The sequence below is a fragment of the Taudactylus pleione genome, unplaced genomic scaffold (assembly GCF_031769625.1).
Source record: "Taudactylus pleione unplaced genomic scaffold, aTauple2 ptg000019l, whole genome shotgun sequence".
NCBI classification, from domain to species: Eukaryota; Metazoa; Chordata; class Amphibia; order Anura; family Myobatrachidae; genus Taudactylus; species Taudactylus pleione.
In genome coordinates, this window is record NW_028284421.1 from 22,301,893 (window position 1) to 22,326,993 (window position 25,101).

General features: G+C 43.1%; 1 protein-coding gene across 2 annotated transcripts in view; it reads left to right on the forward strand.

The window, feature by feature from the left end:
• The window catches only part of SNX22 (sorting nexin 22), a 69,880-nt gene that overhangs the window by 19,828 nt on the left and 24,951 nt on the right, over positions 1 to 25,101 (forward strand). The window contains exons 2-3 of one of the 2 annotated variants that reach the window (XM_088443716.1): positions 18,184 to 18,267; positions 23,723 to 23,827. In XM_088443716.1, the coding sequence (XP_088299842.1) occupies positions 18,184 to 18,267; positions 23,723 to 23,827 (189 nt within the window). The remainder of the gene's footprint in view (positions 1 to 18,183; positions 18,268 to 23,722; positions 23,828 to 25,101) is intronic. The other variant, XM_088443718.1, reaches the window with a different exon arrangement.

Here is a 25,101-nt window from a genome sequence, read left to right on the forward strand (position 1 = left end):
TTCCTAAAAGCATTTCAGAAATGATGCAACACTGCCATACAAAGAGAGGAGCCACTGTCTGGCCTGTAGGCTATGGGGCTGATTCTGAGTTGGGAGCAAAGCAAAAAAGATCAAGTACCCTTGTTGCATTGCATGTGGGGCAGATTTAAAATGTGCAGAGTGGGTATTTCCACCCTCCCACTCCACTCGTAATCTGCTACCTACCTCTTCTTTCCACCAGTTTCTTCAAATTACTGTAAGCACATTTTCTGCTCCCATTCCTCCTAGCTCTCCTCCAGGCGCCTCTCTTCCTTTGAGTATTTCTTCCTCTGTCTAAAGGTCTTACTTCCTATTGTATAACTCTGTTCTAGTCCGTACTGCCCCCCCCCCCCCCATGTCTTCATGAGTAGCAGTGGGAGAGGGATTCGGTTGAGTTACTAGATGCTAAGGATTGGTCGGACATATTGAGCCTGATACAGAGATGGACGTTTTTGCATAGTTGGACGCAGCTGCGTTGCTAAAACATGCAGGAGGCTTCCGACGGAAAAAGATAAATCCGCTGTCTGCCTCCAAAGACGCAGGATTGGATCAACATCATGACCATGTTTGCAGCATTGGTCATCTGCAGTGGCAAATTTTAAGCAACCCCCCCCTCCCAGTAAAATCCTCCAATTGAGTGAGCCAGTGCAATCCGTGACTGTACTGGCTACACTGTGACTGAAGGTGGCTTCCCATTGAAAGTGCCACCTGCCAGTCATGCACAGAACAGGCAGCCCCAGGGGGAGGTGTCTCCTTCCTCTGGGACTGCCAGTTCGGGCTGTGATTAGCAGAGTTCGGCTTCTATTGCCTTTCGGGCAGCCCTACACGGCTTCTCGGGGCTGCAAACAATGCAGTCCCCAGAAGCAGGTGTTATGTGCATGTGCTGGTGCCTGCCAGATTCATTGCGCAGGCGTCGGGACCTGGCTGACCACAGCCAGACTAGCAGCAGCGGCAGCCCCCCTCAGGTAAGAGGGCTGGAGCCGCTGCTGGTAATTTGAGTAAAGCCTAAGTTTACTCAGAATGGCCACCTTCTGCCCGCTTGCAAGGCCAGTAAATCTGTTTTGGAAGACACAGACACTGGCCTGGCCTTGGCACTCCCAGAAAACAAAAACGGGGCCAAATGTATTGACATGCTACGGCTTGGGGGCACTGCGTGCGATCTCTCAGGATTCATTCTGTGTAGTACGGTTCTTGCGCATGCCCAGTCCACCCACCATTGGAGTTGTATGTAAACCATTGCAGTGATACAAATGAAAATGCCACTGGTATTCATCAATACTTACCCCGTCTAATGCTGCCAGTGACTGTCTCCTGTGTAATGCGCATGCGTGATGGTCTATCTGCGCATGTGCGTGACACGTTCATCCGGCGTGGACCCAGCAGTGTCTAAAAGGCTTTGCTGAGGCGGGAAAGGCGGCGCTGGTCCCCATTGCCAGCAATGATGCTGTGACAGAGAGCCGTAATCTTAGATTACTGCTGTTTGTTGAATAAGGAAAGGATGACATAAAGGGGTCATGTATCGTTCATAAATGGGGCCCTGAATCATATCACATGACTGTGCATTATTTCACAATGACCGCACATCTCATGCCTGATCTACTTCCCACTGTTATTAAAATCTCATCACAAAGCCACAGCTGTATCACTCCACAAGTGTAAACAATAACATCTCTGACAGAGCCACTGCTCACTGAAAATTAGCACATCACCATCTCACAGACACATTTCTGACAGAAACATTTCAAGAAATATCAAAATTACTACATAACTCAAAGGACCTGACATCAGTCCTCACCAATGATAGAGTGGTCCCAATGATAATCTATTCAAATAACTTGAATAGGATTGACCTGAGCAGCCACTGCAGAATCCAGCAGAGAAATCAGTGAGGAGACACTGTTACTTACACTGTTATCCAGTTAAATGTATATTTATTAAAAATAAGTTAAACAGCCTATTCTGAACTATTTTTTACTCCTATTCTCTATCTGTTGCACCCTACATCAACTCCAGATAGAACTACTTTGTCAGAATAAGGGCCATTTTATAAGATCGATATACCACTCTGGCCAGTAGGGTAACCATAAAATTTCTCCCTCCTGCCAAAAAACTTCTGCCCCCCCATGGCATTTTGGTAAAATAAACAGGGCTGTTTCTGTTTCTAGGCAATTTGGCTCCCAGTGCGAACAGTTAAAAATGCACCCCCACCCCATAGACATTTTAAAAATAAAGAATTTGCACGTGCCTTAGCCTTGCTCTCCAGGGTGTAGCCTTGCAGGAAAATACTACCTTATGCCCCAGTTTTGCAACCTGCACGCCCAGACATTGGCCACCACAGGGAAAAAGAAATCCTGATTCATGCCCCTTACATTATTTGTAATTTTTCATCCTTATAGTAATGCCCCTTACACATTATGCCACACACCGTAATGCCCATTACACATTGTCACACACAGTTTATGCCCCTGACACCATTTTATGTCCCACAGTAAGGCTTTTAATTACTTTTAAGTTACCTGATCATTGTCACAGGTTTCATGCTTGTTGCCAGGGGTTTCATGCTGTGGGTTCCATGCTCACTGTCAGGGGTTTCATGCTCATAGTCAGGGGTTTCATGCAAGAAGATGCAGCTTTCTGTGTCTTCTCCCAGCGGCGGCAGAGTTTGTGGCAATTATGGGTAATGCTAGACACGCTTTGCTTCCCTGACAGACGCTAGAGGACAAGTAGGACCTATAGCCTCTGTCTCCTTCTAGGCAGCGGCCATTTTTGGAGGGACATTTTCAGCACATTCCATGCGGACGGCTAGACCACATGGAATCAGCATAAACACTGGATGCAGACGGGCGCCCCCAAGCCACCGCGGGGTCTGCAGGGGCTAATGTTACGCCACTGCTCTCCTGGGTGTCTGTTCGCACTCTGATATATGCATGCCTTGCCGACTCATGTCTCACTTATTTTTGCAGTTACATGCTTTGGCAATGGAGTTGCTTGAGATTAATAAAGCGGGTCCATTCTTGGGTCTCCTGCTTCTTATGTTAAAAACAAACAGCCCAACACGGACCAGCCCCTGTTGTCAACATCGTATTAGCCACCCCAGGCTTGCTTCTGAGGGGCTGGTCATAACAAAGGGAGAGGGGGATGTGCACTGTTCCTTTTTGTGCTATTTTTAATAGGAAGAAGCCTTTATAACTCATGTTTTATTATACAAGGTCCCAAAGAGCGTAGGGATCAAATAGGGAATTATCACATCCTAAATGCAGGCCTCAGTATATACACAAATGTAGCACAAATGTTACATTGATCTCATCATGTACTATAGGGGAATAGAGACATTTGCCATAACACTGCTGTTGGAGGTGATCACACATATTTAGTAACACAAGGTGACTGAACTGGTTAACAGAAAATAAGACCTTGGTGAATGTGTTGTGTTTGCACCACCATCAGAGCCAGGATCTTCTGATCCCATTTTCTAGGCATGGGGCTCATTTAATAAAATTTTTTTTCCTTTTTGTTATCCAGACAAGCAGAGTTTCAGAAGACAAGGTTTATTATGTTCTGCACTGTTAAACACCACAATGCTTTCCTGTGTTGTATTAAGATTTATTTATGGAGGGCTGGAGCCCCATACTGCAGACAGTCATGTCCATTGGTGCCTGGTAGCAAGTTGGAGAGATATGGCTTTCCCATTCATTTCCTAGACTCGCACTCACTGCATTCCATTGCATGCCAGCCAGCACATGAGATGTCTGACCCTTCTTTGATGTCTATGGATTTCTCTTCCATGAGATTGAACATGTAATACAAACAGATGGGAAATTAGAGACATGCTAAATACTTTACTCAGATCACAATTCAGGTTTCTATGTGTCCAGACAGGGAAATTTGGGCCAGGACCACTTTGGCCTACAGGAAACAAATGACTGAGATTCAATCAGTTTATGACATCAGTTTATGGGTTCTCAGTGGTATTTTGCTGGTTTGTGTTCATATTGGTCTGGCAAAGGCTGAGGCTGAGCATATATACTGTATGTTACCATTAACTGTAACAAGGTATAAAACTAACCTGTGTACATTAGTATCCTAATCTACATGTGATTGGAGTGGAATTGCCCCATAATAATTTACATGCAGAATTTTTATTTGCCCCAGGACCATTTTCATAGTGTAGTTCCTGCACTCACTGAGCCCTTACACCCATGGTCACTCACAATTAACAATCTTGTAGAACAAAGTGAATAGTATTTTTTTTTAAGGTTACAAAGTTGCAGCACAGTTGGTGTAAAGGTTAGCATTACTACCTCACAGTACTGAGGTCTTGGGTTTGATTTCCACTACAGCCCTAACTTTGTGGAGTTTGTATTTTCTCCCCATGCCTGCGTGGGTTTCCTCTGAGTACTCCAATCTCCTTCTACATTTCAAAAATATATAGGTAAGTTACCTGACTACTCACAAAAAAAATTACGTTTGTGTGTGTGTACATATGGTAAGGAATATAGATTGTAAGCTCCACTGGGGCAGGGACTCGTGAATGTCGAAATATTCCCTGTAAAGTGCTGGAATTTGTATGCACTATATACACTAAATAACTGGTAATAAGGGTCTTCCCAAATTGTGTCCAACCGTGCATGATTTATGGGTGGGTGTTGAATGACAACTGCAAATTATTTAAATGTAGATGTTGTCATATTGGAAATAGAGGAAGATTATAATAAATTATATTTATATAACTCATATGCTCGTTTTTGTTTGTTTTGCATTTGTTCTTAGAATGTGGTAGGTATTGTCTTCTATTTGTAGGAATATTGCTATGAGCATACTAGTCCAGTTTAGACTAGATTACATGCCGCAGGTGTCTTCATGTGTCATCACATTGCACATTATTTATACTATTCTTCTAAAGAATAAAAAGGTAGTTTGGAACTGTGCATAGCCTTGTAGTATTCACTACTTTCTGCGAGTTCCTAATTTGTATAACTAGGTACAGATTCATTTAGCCATGAGGTTCTGAAGTGAGATGACATCCTTAACACTGCATGTTTTTCTCCTGGCCATAGATGTGCAAGCAAGAGTAAGCAATGTTTTACCTACCATAATGCCAGTTATGTACCACAGATGCAGATTGCAGTATCTATGCTCCTTTGACAAAGAGATGGACACAGGGAAACCATCTGATGCAAGTGGCCAATGTTTTCCCTCTGTGCATGCTTCGGAGCCCGTTGGTTACCGTACAGAGATGCAGATCAAAATTGCATGTTGATCCATGCAATTTCGATGGGCATTTCCAGGTGGTAACTAGGGGTGTGGCTACCAGAGGCAACTGTGTTTAAAGATGCGGTTGCACTATTACCGATGTCCATGTTCAATCGGACATTGTGCACCTGCTGTAGGGCAGGTGCAATGTCCGATGATGTGGTCATTGGTGTGCCCATTGTGTGTCTCAACAGGACGCCCACCTGCCATGGTATTAGAATAAAGACACGGTAGCATCCACCTCTGAATCACCACCTCAATATCCTTGCTGCAAGTTCTGTTCCATGAAATACAACTATGATTATCATAGAGATCAATTATGCTTTTTTAAAGTTGTGTTTGAACTGCAATGGGGCAATGCGGTGGGGCAATGCAGATTGTTCTTAAATATGCACACACCCTACAAGGATCAGATACTACTAATACCTGTGTAGTGCTTTTGTTTGCTTTGCATGCACTGAAAGTACAGGTTGAGTCTCCCATATCCAAATATTCCGAAATACAGAATTTTTTTAGCATGACTGAGATAGTGAAACCTTTTGCTTTTTGAAGTTTCAATGTACACAAACTTTGTTTAGGCACAAAATTATGAAAAATAAAGTATAAAATTACCTTCAGGCTGTGTGTATAAGGTGTATATGAAACATAAATGAATTTGATGTATGTACACAAACATCGTTTGAGCCACAAAATTATTGAAAATATTGAATAAAATTACCTGCAGGCTGTGTGTATAAGGTGTATATAACACATAAATGCATTCTGTGTTTAGATTTGGGTCCCATTCCAAATATAATTCATTATGGTATCCAAATATTCCAAAATACGGAATATTCCGATATCCAATATACCCCTGGTCCCAAGCATTTTGGATATGGGAGACTCATATAGTAAAAAAATGTGTGTGTGTGTGTGTATATATACATGTCTGTATATGTACACACACCAACTGTGGCCCGTGGCTTTGCCCGCATTGAAGTTGCATAGGCACCTGATCGCAGGCCACGTGACCTGCAGCATTACACCGACCTTGACCCACCACTCGCCCCAAAGTCATGTGAACCTGCAAACACCAGCTATGCCTTTTCCCCACCACTCACCCCAAGGCCATGCAGCCCACAATTGGGTTTTTGTTTAGGTATCCGGACTATAGATAGACAGTTAAAAGGTCGACAATGTCTAGATACAGGTTAGGCACTTACAGGAGGGTTAGGATTAGGCACTTACCCTGAAAGTTAGGCATTGCCACTTTCACCGACAGTTAGGGTTAGGCACCAGGATCGAGGGTTAAGGGTTAGGCACTTACCCGAGGGTTAGTACTAGAAGAGATGATTAGGATCAGGCACCTACACCGACAGTTAGGTTTAGGCACCAGGAGGGAGGGTTAGGGTGAACCTTTTGACCCTGTATACCATTTGTACCTGTTGACCTTCTTCCATGTCGATCTTTAGTGTATCAACATTTTGTCCCTGTAAACCTATTGCCTGTCTAACATCTGGGGGTATATTTACTAAGGTGTGGGTGTATAGAAGTGGAGATGTTGCCCATAGCCACCAATCAAATTCTACTTAACATTTATCTAGCACCTTTTATAGAAGATAATAGCTAGAGTCTGGTTGCTATGGGCAACATCTCCACTTCTAAAAACCTGCACTTTAGTAAATATACCCTGCGGTGTCTATCTAGACATCGTCGACCACTTAACTATCTTTTATACCATAACCTTTTGTTTACTACCTACTCCCATTTAGTATGGGCACAATGATATATAGCCTATTCTATTCCCTGATATATACTAGATTGAATAGTGAAGGTTTTATCGAAATTGGTTCGGTAGTTGTATGTATGTATGTATGTATGTATGTATAATTTTTTTTTGTTCCCATGCAGATTGTTGTATTTTGCTAGCACATTATAATTGTTCAGTCAATTTTCATAATTTGAATTCTTTATGTACAGTGGGAAAACTCTGCAGAATACCTGCATGAAATTTGGATGAAAACCTGAAATGTAAGAATGAGCTCTATATAAGCTGCAAATCTTGTCAATCATCACTTTAAAAAAGGCACTTGTAACAGATGTTTGTGTGTTGTATGTTTTGTATCACACTTTAGAAAAAAAACAAAACACAACTTGTTGTTAACTGGTTACCACTAATTATAACAAATCTACTATCGAAGTTACTTTTATATCTGGAAAATGCTTGTACTTGGTTTACAGTTTTTCCATATCACGGTTACATGCTGTTTATTAAAGGTAATATACTTTCTTATTTGTTTGAAAACATATAATACTAATAAGGGCCATTGTACCAGTGGTGTAAGTTCATCCCAGATGCCCGGAGGCAAGTTATAATTTGGTGCCCCCCCCGTCACAGCTGCTGATATTGTAAAGTAGCATTTTCACACCCAGATTTTAGGCATGCAGCATATCATTTTAATCAGCAAAGCTGCATGTGCGTCCTATTCGCATCGCACCATGTCACTCTGCGCTCACATGTATACATGATAGATGTATCTGTATGCATTAGTCACAGATAAGATAGTGACTTGTATGGTGCAATTAGCATGAGGCTCAGAGTCCTCCTGGCAAAATCCACCTGATGTGGGATGGGGAGCCCTCCTGATACACCTGATGAAGGGGTAAACCACCTAATGTGGTGGCTTTGAGGACTGAGTTTAAGTCAATATACTATAAGACTGCCACTGTGGTGGGACTACAAATCACAAAATGCCCAGTCTACTGCCTATTGCATCACATGCTGGGAAGTTGCTCCATCAAAGATCTGTCCCTCAGACTCAGTCGCTAGTGCCCCAGGCCCCCCGTCTTCCATGCCCTCTTACCCGCAGCTCCATTTGGTGCATCCTTGTTGACATCCAGCTTCTGGAAGAAGATCTGCAGCCGCACTTAATGCTTGGGCCAGCCACTCAGGACTCTGCTGCACGGGTCCGTGGCTAGGGCTGCTGTCAGGGAGGAGTGGGACGGGGAGTTGTGGGTGAGAAGGGCCACAATGACTATTGCACGGGTCCGCGGCTAGGACTGCCACCAGGAAGGAGTAGGATGGAGATTTGAAGGTGAGGGCTGCTGCATGGGTCCGCTGCTAGGGTTAGAGCTGCCACCAGGGAGGAGTGAGACGGAGAGTTGTGGGGGGCGCCGGATATGTCATCCTGACAAAAAAAGCTGCTGAGGGGCAGCGACGCCAATGAGTAGGGGCAGGCTATAGATAGATGGAGGTGGCAGCTGATGGTCTGAAACGAAGATCTCCACTAATGTATGGTTATGGTAGCTTCTCAGGTGCCGGGAAAAGGTGCCATGTAGTGGGCAACCGACATGGTACACTCCCTGTGCATATTTACAGCCCTAAGTGGGGTGAAAATATTGTGGGCAATGGAGGAGGTGCCCCTTCAGTGCTGGCGCCTCCATTGTCTCCTATAGTTATGCCCCTGCATTGTACTAAAATAAAATAAGAATTCAATATATCTCAAAACAATTAGAATTCATTTTAGTTACATTTAAATCTCGTGTTGATAGCACCATCGCTTCATTAAGCTTAATACATCTTGGAAGGAGAGGGATTAATTGGCATTTTGAATGCAGTGTGTAGTACCGCTTTTACACTAATGTCCTTGGTTTAACACTGTATTTGGAACAAGGTTCCAAACTGGTTCAGTCCCGGGACATACCGCTGCGCTGAGTCGGGTTATTCCCGGGTCGGCACCTACCACACTTCACACAGGTGCAGCAGAACTGGTCTGTTGGCACGTGGAGATGATAACATCTCCGAGCGCAGGAAAATGCGTAACTCTCCATCCTGTAAACAGGACTCGGGTTGGACGACCCGGGTTACCCGTTTACACTGCAGGGTTACACGGGTCGTTACCATGTTAAACCCTGCAAACTACCAGGGTTGGATTGCAGGATCACTCATCCTGGGAATCCAACTCTGGCCCCTTTTACATCTAGCAGCAACCCAGGTTAACCTGGCAATAACCCGGGTTTTAGCTGTGGTGTAAAAGGGGTATTACTCGAGAGAAGAGTAGTTGACAAGATCAACAATCCAAATTTGTATCTAAAAGATCGTGAGGCACTGAGGTCACTTCCAAAAGCAATTAGAATACACAGACCGCATTGTAGTGTTTTTTTTTTTCTATAAATCTAGTATTGCTTTTTAAAGAGGGGTTCTGGTAAGCCTCAGAGATTTACTAAATAGACAGCTGGTGTACAATCAGCTTTAGCTTCCTATTGGATATTTTGATTCTCATAAAAGTCTGGGGAAAATCTAAAAATCCTGTCTGTTTAGAAACAGAGGATTTAGGTGTGGAGAACATTGTTCATTTACAGACAGAAGAAAGAGACAGCCCCAGTTCACACCTGTCACATGGTCTGATCACATGTCAAAAACATGGACAGGAAAAAATATATATATATATATATTATTTTTTATGTATATAAATGATCCTATGATCCAGCTAGTTGCTTTGCAGTGATTTTTTATGTCTGTATGGTCTTGACATGTCTTTCATTGCATTTCCTTTTTCATTGAGTGGGCTTTAGGGGTCCACCCACCATGTTCATATTAGCTGCCTTTTACATGCATTACAGCCTACACTCTATAAGATAACATGGAAGATAATGATAATTGCATCCAGCATACATGGAAACAAATGTTGCACTGTATCTTGTCAGGTAGAAAATTAAAGATGTGCTAGTAATCTCCAACCCACTTGGATGGGGGGGGCTGTCGCTGCCGGAGTAGAGGAGGAGACAGTCCCATCCAGCCGGGTCCCGGTGCCTGCGCATCAACTGCAGCCCCTAGAAGCCTGGTAGGGTATGGGAGTGGTTTCCCACTGGAAGCACATACTCTGCTATTCACAGCCTGGACTGGTAGTCCTAGGGGGAGAAAACTCCTCCCCTGGCACTGTGGACCTCATTCAGAGTCGGTCGAAGCGGCCGCACGGGAAAAGGGGCCGTATACGCAAATGATTCCCTTGCAAGTTGCGTCCCTAAGTTCGGATCGGTAGCTGGCCAACCAAGGGGAGGAAGCGGCCGGAAGACAAAAAAAATACGCCTCCTTCTCGTACGCATTGCAGTTGTCCAATGTGCAAACACAAATTCCGGCATCAACCACTCCATCTATTTTTACTGGCTCAGCAATGTTCTTGTACCCTCATGCTTGGCCAGTGCAGGTTTAGATAGGTATTGCGTAATATATCTCCCACCTACCCTGACCCCTCGCTTGTAGACTTCCTTTCCTGAAGTCATAAATTGTCATATAGGCACAATGCAAGTAACCTAAAAGCAACCCAGAAGATTGTTGTTGCAATATGAGTACCAGGAGTCCCATAGTAGTTTTATATTTCTCAATTGTTTCATGTAAGAGACTGGTGATATACTCCATAGAAGCAGTGTGCCAAACCCTTTTGATAGTGGCACATGGAGATGGTTGCACTGGTTTCTTCCAGTCACTAGCTATTTGGAGTTTCGCAGAATTAAAAATGTGACTGCTTAAAGTGTCTGTGGAGTTATTGGGGTAGATGCCGCTATAACGCTTCCCGCTTCGCCTCTTTACCGAGGCGAAGCAGGAAGCACTACCAATGAGATGTATAAACATCTCATCGGCCGGCGAGGGGGAGCGTTAACTCCCCCCTCCGGCGCTACCCGCTAGAGACAGCAGCGCATCAGCCTAGTGCTGATGTGCTGTGTCTCTGTCCTGGCCGGCTCCACTGAGCATGCGCGGGATCTCGCAAGTATCGCGAGATCCCCGCGTGGAGCCCTGGAGCCGGTAGCCGCCACAGTAGGGACAGCGCTGTCCCTGCTGTGGGGATAGGCTAGCGCCAGACTGTAGCTGTCGATAACGACAGCTACAGCCGGCCGAACGGTCAGACAATCTGACCGTTCGTACATAGCCCAGGCTATCAGCGCTGCTATCTTGTAGATAGCAGCGCCGATAATAACAGGGGCGCATAGCGCCCCTGTCATTTACCGCCAAGACCCCCGATCATACATCGGGGAGAAGCGGTATCAGCGCACATAACGTGCGCTGATACCGTTTCTGGGCTTCTTACATCTACCCCATTGAGAGATCTAAGTGTCTGGGACAGATGAGGGGGGCTAGTGAATAGCATTGGCTACTACATTATACAGAGAGCAAGAAAGTATGGCGAAAGGGACCCTTTTAACAAACATGAAACCAGCATAAGTTGGATGTTTGAGTGAATATGGAGTGTAGTTTCGATGTGCACATATACCACCGGTATATGTTTTGTAAGCATTTTCCTTTACTGCTGCACTAATGGCTGATTTAGTAACTCTTTGCTGCATAAGTGACTATCCTTCTTTTACACAATGCTATGGTAAAGCATTTATGTTATGTTTTGTTTTGTTCTCTTTATGGCATTTACAGTTAGAGAGGAGATAGCTTGGTGCTTTTCTCTGACACTTGACTATATCTAATATAGGTGGTTTCTAACGCTTCCAATTAAGTTCAAAGAAAGAAAAATATATAAGTTGCGCTGCTGTTACTATGTAGTTCAATATACTTAATTAATCCACATAACAAACTTCTCTGAATCATAAAAACATTTAATATACATACAATAATAAAAATTACATATTGTCATAAAAGTATCTCTCTATGGAGAATATCATTCAACAAGATGTTGCAATTCCTGTGACAGCTCTTACAACTCGAATGGATGTATCTATAAATTGGTGCAATTGAATTCAAATGCTCACCACTTGATACTTCAGATGTTTTTGATATCCAATGTATTTAACTTGCGTATCAGCGTTTTGATGGTACTTGTAGTGCACCGGAGCTCCTTTTATTGTTGATAATTAGGAAAAAAGCACTGATTATATCACCATAGATCCACCTAGAGAGCACTTCACACGATGATGTGATGAACAATAAATATCCCCCCTCAATTGAGTATCCAATGCATAAGCATGTGTGTCAGTGTTTGGTTGGGATCTGTGGTGCGTCGGAGCTCCCTTGTAGAATGGGTATGAAGCGCTGGATGTAGTAAGAGGGATTACCGGAACAACACTCCACACAGTGATGGCACCTCGTAGTAACAGGGCAGAGTAGCGGCTGAAAGCAAGACACGTACCCGGCCGACACTGCGGTCTAACAGCGGCCTCGTGTCTCCGCTGGTGATGCAAATTCCACCGTACTCCCCGACGTCCTGACTGCCAGCCGGCTGCGCACTGAATTGGACCTACACCTCTCTGTGCGTATAGGCTTCAAAGTTGCGGTGGGTAGTAATCAGTAGCAGAAAGTCCACTCCAAGCTGCAACGGCACTGGTCACAGTGTAATAAGAACCCCTTTGACGCGTTTCGCTCCCCTCTTGGAGCTTTTTCTTAAAAAGCTCCAAGAGGGGAGCGAAACGAGTTTTGCAGCGCTGTCGATTGTGTAGGAGATATTGTTTTATCATTTTGATATTGAAATATATATATATATCCATTTAACTTTAATTTAACTTTGTTTTTTCTGCAATACTGCAATTATGATATACGGAGCGCCAGGTGTGAACTGAATATTTCAGTCTTTCTGTCAAGCCACTGTTCTTGTTGCCAATTAAGTTCAAAGCAAAATTGTACAGGCTTCTGACATTATAAGGTGTTTTAGACTATGGAAGTTTACTTTTTATATTGTCAATTTATTTGTTGTTTGTAGCTTAAAGTGTTTATAAGTTTTTATACAATACAAAAAGGGTGAGTGGGAGACACCAATAAAGAAGTGGGGGGAAGTCAGTTGGGGGCCTCCATGATGTATATGATCATCCAGATTTTGATAGCAGTGTGTAAATTGGTAGGTCCAATATAAGAGCATTACAAGTTACAGGCAAGGACTGCCTGGTAAAGTCTAGCACCCTCAAGAAACTCATAACTCATCAAATATTTAACTCTGGTAGCACTGTGAAAAAAAGGCTTGATGCGCTTGAAGATACCTTTAAAAAAAACAAAAAAAACCTGTTTGGTTATTTTGTGCATGTTTCCACTTCATGTGGTCAAATGTGGATAGTGCAAAATATATATATATTTTTTTTTTAAAAATGATTTTATTGAAGTCATCAGATACAATACAGTACACAAGTACATTTATCACGAAAATATGTCACATTTACAATGTAAGAACAACAGCATAATGAGAGGAAAAAAAAAAGGGGGACAGCCCTCAATACATTTAACTTGTGATTTTGAGATAGTGACTTCACCACTATTTTCTCTTTTTACCAATTAATAGAAAAGCAAACAGGAAAATATTGTAATGATTTCAACCATAATGAAGAAAATAGGAGAAAAAGTAGAAAACAAGTAATGTGGAGGGGAGAAAGAGAAAAGAAAAAGAGATAGAGGTGGGGATAGTAAGATGGGAAGGGGATATGAGCCATGCACTCCCGGCCCCAAGCCAACGTTTTTTTTAAGTACAAATTATTGGGGGATCCTGTAGAAGCAGTCTAGTTTCATACCGATTTGTTGACTTGAAACATTGTTGTATTTGTCTTTTAATCTCAGAATTTAGAGAATCAATAAAGCTTTCCCAGATTGAGAAGAATTGCTCTGTTTTCTTTTCCTTGTTAAGAGAGGAGTCAACCCAATCCATTTTGAAAATATAAAATAATTTCTCTTTGAACTTGGCTAATGAAGGAGGGGTAGGATGAATCCATTGTTGCAGGATACATTTTTTAGCTACAGCTGAAATAATCAGTAATAGTTTTTTTATTTTTTAAATTTTAATGTGATAAGATAAGGGCAGTAGACATGGATTTTACCATAGGGGAACATCATTTTGTTTGGGAAATAGAGGATTCAAGCAGATGAGTTTGTTTTGACAAAGCTTTATTAGTAGCTAATATAGATGGGTAATGTTAGGGCTACTCACACAAACTGTTCATTTTGTAGACGAAAATTTTGACTAAAAGTAATCGTCAGCGACATCTTTTTGAGGACTAAATTGTAACGATAATTAAAATATAAACATTTTAATAACAAAATGTCAAAATTGACACTGGTTCTATCAAACTTAAGGCATTCATTTTTATAAACACAAATAAAAAACATATAATAGTGGCGCTATAAGTCTACACAATCCTGCTTGAAAGAGATGCAACCTAGCAAAAAAAGTTTAAGAAAAAATACTTGAATGACTATAAATTGCTACTAGACACTTATCAGTAGTCTAAAATTTAAAATCCATGCACATGCTACAATCTTGATACAATGTAATGATAAAATTGCTATTCAGATAGAATCAATGTTAGCTCCTTTGTAGCTGGCAATAGAATAACAGTAAATATACATTTTACCTCATTAGGTCTAGTAATTATATTCGGGTGACTGGAATGGATGAGATGAAACCGCTGGGGATATGGTATTAGCTGAAAATGTTTTTGATGGAATATAGGCCCTGATTCAGAGCTGGACGCTCTAACAGCGCTCGCTCTGAATCAGGACCGTCCCTCTTACTTTTTGGAGCGGCCTCCTGGCCGCTCGCATAGCTGTGGGTGACCACCCACAGCTATAGAGAGCGGCCAAAATGATGGTCGCGATGGTCAAGACCATCGCGACCATCAGGCTTGCGACGAGACCCTTGTGGTAGGGTCTCGTCTGCCGCAAGCCCTGGAGTGCTTTTGGCTCTATCTATCATCACTAGTGATGTCAGTGGGGCCGGCCCCAGACGGTAGGCGTTCCCATGGGACCGCCTCCGTCCGGGCAGCCATGCCCCCGGCACGCCCACCAAAGGGGGCGTGCTGTTAATCACCATCAACAGCACGCCCCCTTTGGTGCGAGACCATAGCCGCCGTTATTCGGGTCTCGCACATGCGCACAACAGAGTCACCTCCGTCGTGCGCATGCGCACTTGGGCAACATCGACCCGCTTGCGAGCGGGTCTGAATCAGGCCCACAGTCCCCTATGGAAATATACAACTTTGTGAGTAAGACAGCGGTAGTGGGGTGGGCTAAGCAATGATATAAAGATTATCAGCGGTGTATAGATAAATATTGCTCACACTCATAAAAGACTGTGATTAAAATGCCGTTTTGAGAATCGAGTAAAACCGAACCCGCTCATCCCTACTTTAAAGTTTAAACCAACTACAATTTGAAAATAGTGAAGACTAAAACTACATGTAAATCCTTTTCAAAATGAACATTGCTCAGACCCCCTCATACATTAGATGGAAATGAGGCTAAAATTTCTTCTAATATGCAGGGGTGTATCTAGGGATCCAAGCGCCCCTTGCAATGTAATGTACTAGCGCCCCCCTACCCCCCTTATGCAGTGCCCCCAGTAGTAATCCCCCCTATGTTGCATTGCCCCCAGTAGTAGTCCTCCCTATACAGTGCCCCCAGTAGTAATCCCCCCTATGCTGCATTGCCCCTAGTAGTCCCCCCTATACAGTGCCCCCAGTAGTAGTCCCCCCTATACAGTGCCCCCAGTAATAGTACCCAGTAGTAGTCCCCCCCTATACATTGCACCCAGTAGTAGCCCCCCTATACAGTACCCCCAGTTGTAGACCCCCCTATACAGTGCCCCCAGTAGTGGCCACCCCTCCCTAAATTGCAACCAGTAGTGGCCACCCCAATACAGTAGCGAGCACCCCCCCCCATAAAGTGCACCCAGTAGGGGACACCCCCTGTTTCAGTGCCCCCCCCATGCCAGGCTTACACACATAAAGAACAAAAAAAAATTCAACTTACCTGGTCCCCGCTCCTGACGCGACCGCCGCTGTCCGAGTCCCGGCCGCTTTTCTCCTGCATGGGAGAGACGTCATGACATATGACGCCTCTCCCATCACATGCTGTGGGGGGGACCCGGAACACGGAGCTCATGAGTGAGCTCCAGCTGGCTCCCTCCGCGGACGACGCAGCAGCAAATGAGAGTCTGTCTGACTCTCATTAGCTGGCTGCTATTACAAACACACAGCCACCGCTGGCAGTGTGTGTTTGTAATTGGTGTAGGGCAGACCGCTATCACTGCGGTCTGCCCTACACTTGTGGTGCCCGGGGGACTTGTCCACCCCTTGCTACTAGTGGCACTGCCGGGCAGTGCCCCCCCTTTGGTTGGCGCCCCTGGCAGGTGCCATCCTGGCCAATGGGTAGATACGCCCCTGCTAATATGGCTGCTTCCACTACTAATTCATGGTTTGCCGATTGTGGATAAAACCACTTTCTGATGGTTAAAATAAAGTGTGCTGCCAAGAAATTGAGGCATTATTCAGCCTAAAAAAAAACTTAGTACGTCTTTGGAGAGGGGGGTTCTTGGTACTCAGTAACCTTCCTGTGTATGCTTATATAATGGATTACTGTGAGTGCTGGTCCTGTGTATGTCTGATGTATTACATACACTGCACAATTTATGGCTGGTCCTACTGCAGCATCTAACAGCTTGCTGTGATCACTGGCCCTGTATATGTCTGACATATTACATACACTGCACTTTGTATGAGACAGAGTATAGCTTGTTAAGTGCTAATTATGCCCTCATCATGAGCTGGTCACACTCACTCTAAAATCAAGTATTTGGGAAAAACCCTATTGAAATCCTGCATTTGGCCATGGGACTGACCTCTTTCTACATAGTAACTAATGTAGGCCATACATCTACGGCCCTTCCCGTTCTGTTGTTCTGACTCCAACCATGGATTGGCTGACACCGATGATCGGCGATCCGACATAAAATCAGGAAATTCAACATGTGAAAGAATTTCCAATTTGATGATTCCGACTAGTGGCGGCTCCAGAGGTGAGGCTGCAGCGTAGTCCAAAATTCAAATAGGGCAGCTACACCAACTGCCCTTCCGAACACTACCAAACATCACCAGCCAGGACTTATTGGCAGTTGGTGTGGCTCCCCTATACCTCTGGAGCCAACCACTGATCCCGACTATATATCCGGGTCAAGATCAGGGAATCGAGATTGATCAATATCCCCGACAGAATGGGGAATTGCGGCAATCTGTTGCAGATGTATGGCCCCTTAACTGTCCTAATATCCAGGGAGAGATCTAGTTCCTAACATTTTTGCCTTTGGACATATTTAACACTATTTGTCAATACTAGCTAATTATTCAAAACAATTCTATTCATTCTGTGCATGGAATGCAATGATATCTGCTTTTTATTTTCTGGTTTGCTCTAATGCTGGGTACACACTGACAGATACATTGGCCGATCAATTGATCGGCCAATATATCTGCTGCCCGTTGGCCAGTGTGTACCCGCGATATGTCGGTGAACGGCGTCGTTCACCGACATATCACATTGGCTTTGCTGCACAGCCGATGGACAGATACGTCTGCAGAAATACTTGTCCATTGGCAAGTGTGTACGGGCGATCTGCAGACCACCCGTACACACACACCGCGGCAGCCGGGACCTGAGGGCACAAGCAGATGATGGCCGTTCAATGTGTATGAACGACCATCATCTCACGGCCGTAACTAGGGTAGTGTGACCAGTGCCATGGCACAGGGCACTGCAGGGCAGGGGGCGCTGTTTGGGCCTGTCAATTTTCCTGTTTATTATTATTCTCACTTGTAGCTTCCTCATCATTTATCCCCAGCATCTCCTGGTCTCCTATAACTTCCCTGGCCCTTCCCCATGAGGCCATGGCCCTTTTTCAGGTACACTATCTTATATCCCTATTTAAAAAATGGGAGGGCGCCAATGCTCTCTCTGGCACAGGGCACCAAAAAGTCTAGTTACGGCTCTGCATCATCTTTTTGCACACACATGTAATTAGATATGCATTCCTGTCATTTACACACCCTGCGGTGTAACTTTTGCCTGCAGTGTATCCAGATGTCTCCTATACTCTGTAGTATGTTTCAAAGCTTGAAAACATATCTTTGAACAAATACAATAGTTAATACATTCAACTGTGCTATTCTCTTTCTTCGCAGGTCTTCAGAGTGGATGTCTTATTCAATGGCCGCAGACATACACTGGACAGACGATATAGTGAATTTCATGCACTCCATAAGCTGGTAATTACCTTTTCCATTATACCTGTTTGTACAGTGGTAACAAGCATAATATTTATGCATTTATTATCACTTATTTATATAGCGCACACATATTCTGCAGCGCTGTACAAAGAATACTAGAAATGCTGTGTGTGTATGAGGGAATCCGCATGATGTTTCTTGTGTTTATGAAATAGGTAGAGCACCAGCACACTGTAATCCAACAAGGAGTTATCATGTATTACCAATAACGATCCATTAGAAACCATGAGAATTGTACAATGCAGTTGGATATGCACAAAGGTATAAAGTGCACTTGGAAGGTGCAAAGGAGACGTATTGAACACCAAAGTGAGCCTTCCAACCGGGATGCAGTCAATAAGCCGGCGGTTCGAAATGCTGACCGCCAGCTTCCCGGCTCTCAAATCTCGCCAGGGGACTAATAACAGGCGGCGAATTCCCGACGCCTGTCATTATACCTACGCCGGAAGCCCGACGTCCGGCATACTGAATGAAGGTAAGCCAGGCGGGGGGTGTGGACAGCCGCGAGGGGGGGGGGTTAGGTTAGGGTCTCCTGGGGGGGACTTAGGCTTGGGCACCCCACGGGAGGGTTAGGCTAGGGAAAGGGGGGGTTAGGGTTAGGCACCCCCGGGGGGAGGTTAGGATCAGGCCCCCCCCCCCCCCCGGGAGACTTAGGTTTAGGCTGCGGGGACGGGGGGGGGGAGTTAGGTATAGGCACTTAGGGGGAGGGGGGTTAGGGTTAGGCACTAGGGGGGAGGTTAGGGTTAGGCACCCCTAAGGGAGGGTTAGGCACCCCTAAGGGAGAGTTAGGGGGGGTAAAGGGAAAGCGATAGCAAAAAAAACTTACCTTGTCGGATCTTCATCTTCATCTTCAAACTTCCGGCGTCTGTATTAAGTCCGCCGGGCTCACATCCGTCGGTATTTAATACCGATTCCTTCCAACCACCCCAGAGTTGTTGCTGCAGATCTCCTAACATGAAATATGGCCAAGAGGGACATCCAGGATCTGTGTAAACAGTTGTGTCTATAGGATATGCATGCCCCTGTATATCGTCATATATGAATTACCATAAAACAATGATTTATATATAGATACAGCAGTGGCAAATGCAGGATTTCTAAAGGGGGGTTTCCAAATGCTTGATTTTACGAGTATGGACAGTCCATGAAGAGGGCATAATTAACATTTATCCTGCTGTAATATTCATCATACAAAGTGTTTTGAACTTTTCAGTGTCATAATTCCAGCATATAAAGGATCAGTGATCACACTAAGACAATAAATGCAGCACTAGGGCCATCCTCTCTGAGCTGGATGTGGGCTCCATTCCAGAGTCTGGGGGAGCAGCAGAAGAACCTAGCACTGCCCTGGACATATATGTACATATTGGTCTCGTTATGCACTGGATAGTGTATTATTATATGGTATTAATAATTAACCCTATTGATGGTCTATAGCAGTGCATCCCTAACAGTGTATGTTTTCTAGATCTCCTAGTTGATGCTCAGGTGTATTTATTACTGGCTGACACATTCTAAAAGATCCACAGGGTGTGCTAATTATTTCATTTGTGATACTTAGAAGAACATGCAGCATTAGTAATATTCTACTATACTACTATTTCTATTGTGGTCATGGTGTGGGCTGGGGAGGGGGGTTTCCAGGGTACTGGAACCCCCCTTGCATTTGCCTATGTACAAAGCAGTTGATACACTGAATTTTAAAGTCAGACACTTTTGCCTGTTAAGTAGGTGTATATAACCATATAGATATAAACACAGAGAGGCAAAACAGGGAATGCTTGTAAGCTAAGAAACGCTGGGAGAATCGGGCCTAAAGCTGGTAACGGACTGCTACATACAAATCAGAGTATGTGGCCTTTAATGACATGGAAGTATTGTAGTGAAATCAGTAGGATTATTATTGAGCATGGCATAAAAGGTGATTGGATGTATTTTGTGGTCATTCTCCAACCACAAATATAGGCCAACATGAATCAGATGTGATCTGGCTGCTCGACCCAAGAGCTGATTGATTGGATACCTGACGTGTGTGGCCAAATAAATTTAATTGCACAGATCTTGGGTGGAGGAGGGATACCTGAGTGGGACTTGGCACCTGAAGTGGGACCTTAATGCCTCCTACAAATTGCACAGTTGGTATGTAGGTGCATGTAGAAAAGACATGTCCACATATTTTCTTTTAGTTAGATACTTTAACTACATGTCTGTATTAATAAAGGGTCAGTCTTTGAATATAAAGGCTATATACTGTCACATCGGAAAAAAAACTAACGTAAAAACATTTTACTCCTGCAATACTTAATACTTTCTTTTTGTTCCCACAAGTAAGAGAAGGGATTGGCACATCAGCTCGAGCTCTGGGTTCACCTATGAATTACCGCACAATGTTCTGTAGGCTTTTATGCTTTATATATGAGCTAAGTTCCTGGCATTTTGACTTTCAATTCCCATAGAACCTGTGAGTGTCCTGTTTCTCCTTTATGTGTAGCTGTCATTGTACTTCTGATAAACACTTTGTATATTGCTGTATTATGTTCCATTTGTGAACAATACTAATAAGATGATATGTGGAAGTAACATTTTAGGTTACACTTTCGTTTTAGTTTCCATGGTGTGATGTGTATCTGAAATATACGCAGTGACTGTAAAAACAAAACCCCAACGTTTCCTTAATGTTCTGTGAAATAAAACTGTCCCACAAGTTGTCACTATCGTTAACAGTCAGTAAATACATTCAAAGACCACTTTTATATATGGACAGGAGGCATACATACAGGTAAATTGACTTTTCACTTGCCTTGTATTCTGAATTAATTCACTGGTCCTCAAACCTACCTTCAGATCCCACCAAAGTGATTGTTTCCTGGGCCTCCTCCCAGCAACACAGCAGTATGTCTTATTATGATTGAACACCTGGAGCCTGTTGAAAAGACTTAGGGGTCTAGTTACTAAGCCTTGGATGGAGATAAAGTACCAGCCAATCTAGAGCCAACAAATGGCACAATTTATGTATATAATATATATATATATATATATATATATATATAATATACTTCCCATGGAAGCCTGGCACTCTGGATGATTGGACCAACGGAGGGGTGCCTTCCTAAACGCATGTAGTCATCTCGCGTCCCACTCCAAGAACGAGGCGGCTCGTTCTTGGAGTGGGACGTGAGATGACTATATATGTATGTGTATGTGTGTTAATGCGTACAGTAATAATTCCAGTAAGAGTATAGTGGGTTTGGGTGAAACTATATAAAGTGCAACAGTGAAGATAAATAAACATATAAATAAATAATTTATTCTATGAAGATAAAAGACAATTTGCATAGAAAGTAATAACATGATAAAATACAGTAATAAATGATTCGAAACAATGTGGACATATAGGAAATAATAGTATGAAAATAAAAACATGAAGACAAGTAATGGATAAAAGGAGGAAAACAGCTTATCTGAGTAAAAAAGGAGTCAAAGTTCATGGGGTAAGAGACTGCTACTCTCAACGTGTTTTGTCCAGAGACTTCTTCAAGGGGATACTGTTCAAGTAGACACCCCTCCTGATCAGTATCCCCTTGAAGAAGTCTCTGGATGAAACACGTTGGGGGTAGCAGTCTCTTACCCAATGAACTTTGACTCCTTTTTTACTCAGATAAGCTATTTTCCAGTTTGCAAAAACAGTATTCTTATAAATCTTCGGCAAATAAGCACCTTTAGCTCATGTTTATTGACTTAAGGCTGACTCCCATTATTTTAGGGCAATAGTTGCATAAGTGAACATAGGCCCTGATTCAGAGCCGTTCGCTATTTGCGGTCGTTCGTTTAAAAACAAGGGGTGGCTATTCAAATGATCCATACGCACATTGAAGTCTGTTCACACCTCTAAGTCTGAACGAGCGAGCAAAACATACGCTCGTTTATTTGTTAAAAACGCCCCCTGGCCGCTCACACCATACGTCATGTCCGCTATTTATTAGATTAATCGAGTACATCGACCAGCGTATGAACTGCTCGCTATTCTTGTGGTTGGTGTTTGCTACCACAAATTTGCGAGCAGTTCTGGCTATAAAATAACCCAGTGACGTGGACAATGACGCTGCTGTTTTAAATATACACACCCATAAAACGCCCGTTTTGACCTTTAAGCACGCCTGCGTTCGGATCTCCACTCCCCATTTTCAAGCACCTTCCCCTGTTACCACCCACATACGCCTCATTCTGTCACTCAAAATAGCAGGCACTCGCTATATAGCGTACAAACAATTTTCGGCCGCACTGACTGGTTCGCGCATGCGTACTAAAAACCGTACGCATGCGCAGATGTGCAAACATCGCTCGGAACGAGCGTACTGCCGCTAACGAGCGGCTCTGAATGAGGGCCATAGACTGTTGATTCAATCTGACATTTTGATAGATCAACTATTGTGTATCTTGGCGACGTATCAACATATTGTTTTCAATATATATATATATATATATATATATATATATATATATGTGTGTATGTTGTTCTTCTGTCAGTTGTCCTGATTTCTGGTGGACAAAAAGGGGGTGAAGCCTGACAGACTGAGGCTGAGCAGTGTATTTACAATCTGGCTGCATTTACAAACTGCAGATTTGAGCTCAAAATTTAAAGCAGCAGTAATATTAAGCGCAAAGCTAAGTGCATTTTGCACTAAATATTAGAGCCACTCTAAATTCTGTGCTCAAGCCTGCCAAAGAGCCATGGCTTACAAAAGCTGCCGCTTTGTAAATATACCAATGGAAATGCCAGGTTTTAGTGAATGGTGTTGTTGTTGTTGTTTAGGCAAATTTTGTCCCAACTTTCAGATCTGGAAAGTTGGGAGTTATGGTCATCGGTACACTTTTATATAGTTATTGGTAATACAAAGATTTTTTTATTTTATTTTTTTAAATCGTAATCCCTGATTTTCTGTACTATTCTCCCATCCTTCTATGCATGCTGCATAGTATAGATTCATGGCAGTCATCCGAGACTGTTTTACACAGATATGGGCACACATAGCAATGCAGCACAGCGCTGTGTGACTATAATTACTATTATTAGTATTATTAATATTATCATGACTTTGGTGCAGAAGTACATACTTAGTGCTACATCTGAATTTCAAATTAGCAAAGGTATTGAGCAATAGTAAAATATCAGTTATCTCACTTCATATTTATTGTGAATATTTTGGATCTGCTCTTATTACTTTGAAATGACCGAAGGGTTGAATTACATTTTCTCCATTCATATTAGTTGTATTTAAGCAAGGATATGCTATAGATGTTTTGTCTTCTTTGTTGGGAGACTGTTTACTTTAGTCACATGACCCTGAGTCTGCTATTTAACAGCTACAAAGCAAATGCTATTTACCCCAGTGGTTGGACTATGTGGTAACAATTCTCTATTTTGTCTGCACAGCTGAAAAAGATTTGCAAGGTCCCAGATTTTCCATCCAAACGAGTTCCAAACTGGATGTCCAAGGTCCGGGAGCAGCGGCGACAAGGACTGGAGGCATACATACAGGTAAGCTGACTTTTCACTTGCCCTGTATTCTGAATTAATTCTCTGGTGGATCCTGAAGTTAAGTTTGAGGATCAAAGTGCCTGTTTCCTGGGCCTCCTCCCAGCAATACAGCAGTATGTCTTATGGTGACTGAGCATGCTATAAAGCAGTAATTCTGTGCCCTGAAACAATATTCTTGTAACTGTAGTTGACTAATTCACCTGGAGACTTATGGGTCTATTTACCAAATCTTGGATGGAGATAAAATTTGAACGGAGATAAAGTACCAGCCAATCAGCTCCTAACTGCCATGTCACAGGCTGTTTTAAAAATGACAGTTAGGAGCTGGTTGGCTGGTACCTTATCTCCGTTCACTTTATCTCCATCCAATGTTTAATACACTGACCCCTGAATCTCTCAAAAAACTGTATTGAAAATGTATTGTACTGTAGCAATGAAAAATCCACCTTCTGGGGCTTAGTGTGCAGGGTTCGGGCAGTTAATTGAATTGGGTAGCATGTTGAACTAGCTGCGGGTAAAGCCTGTGCCTAATTGATTCCCCCCTTAGTGTTGACATTGCAGTGCAGCCCAGTGAAAGGTATTTTTCTCTCTTACTAGTAATTTCTAACGGAGTCAGGCTGCAGTGTATTTCATTAAACTAAAGGTGGCAATACTGTGGCCTGTCCTTCCAGTCACCCCAAGCTCACTGTGCAGTTTGGTTGTGCACCTGGGTGAATCAGGCAATAGTAAAAAATGGACATTAGATCTAAAATGGATGGACTGCGAATAACTGAAATCCATTAACTGCTCAGGCATCAGAATGGCTAGGCCCAGGCATCCGCATAAAACAGTGTGGATTACAGTAACAAACACATGTAATTCTTATGCTGTCTGTATTCACTAATTACTGTGTTATGCATCATTGTGAGGGGAAGTTGCTTCCTACTTGAAAGTGATTCATGAAGTACTGTTCTCACAGATGTGGAAGAGGCAAGTACAGTAAGGGAACTGAAAGGTTTGGGATTGAGAAAAAATATATATATTATCACTCAGTATGAAGTAACAGAAATAAAAAAAAAATACTATGAAACATAATTTTTTGCCATAAAACCCACATGCATTGTCTTAGGGAGAAGAGAGGACACATTGTTTTTAAAAAATATTATACAAGACAAGATATTATAGCAACATTCACTTTTGCCGCACACAAGACATTTGCTTTTTGGGTGGAACAAGAAAACTTTATCTGCGGTCACCTTTCATGTTTTCTATGCCATCCTATCAGGCAGTGCAGG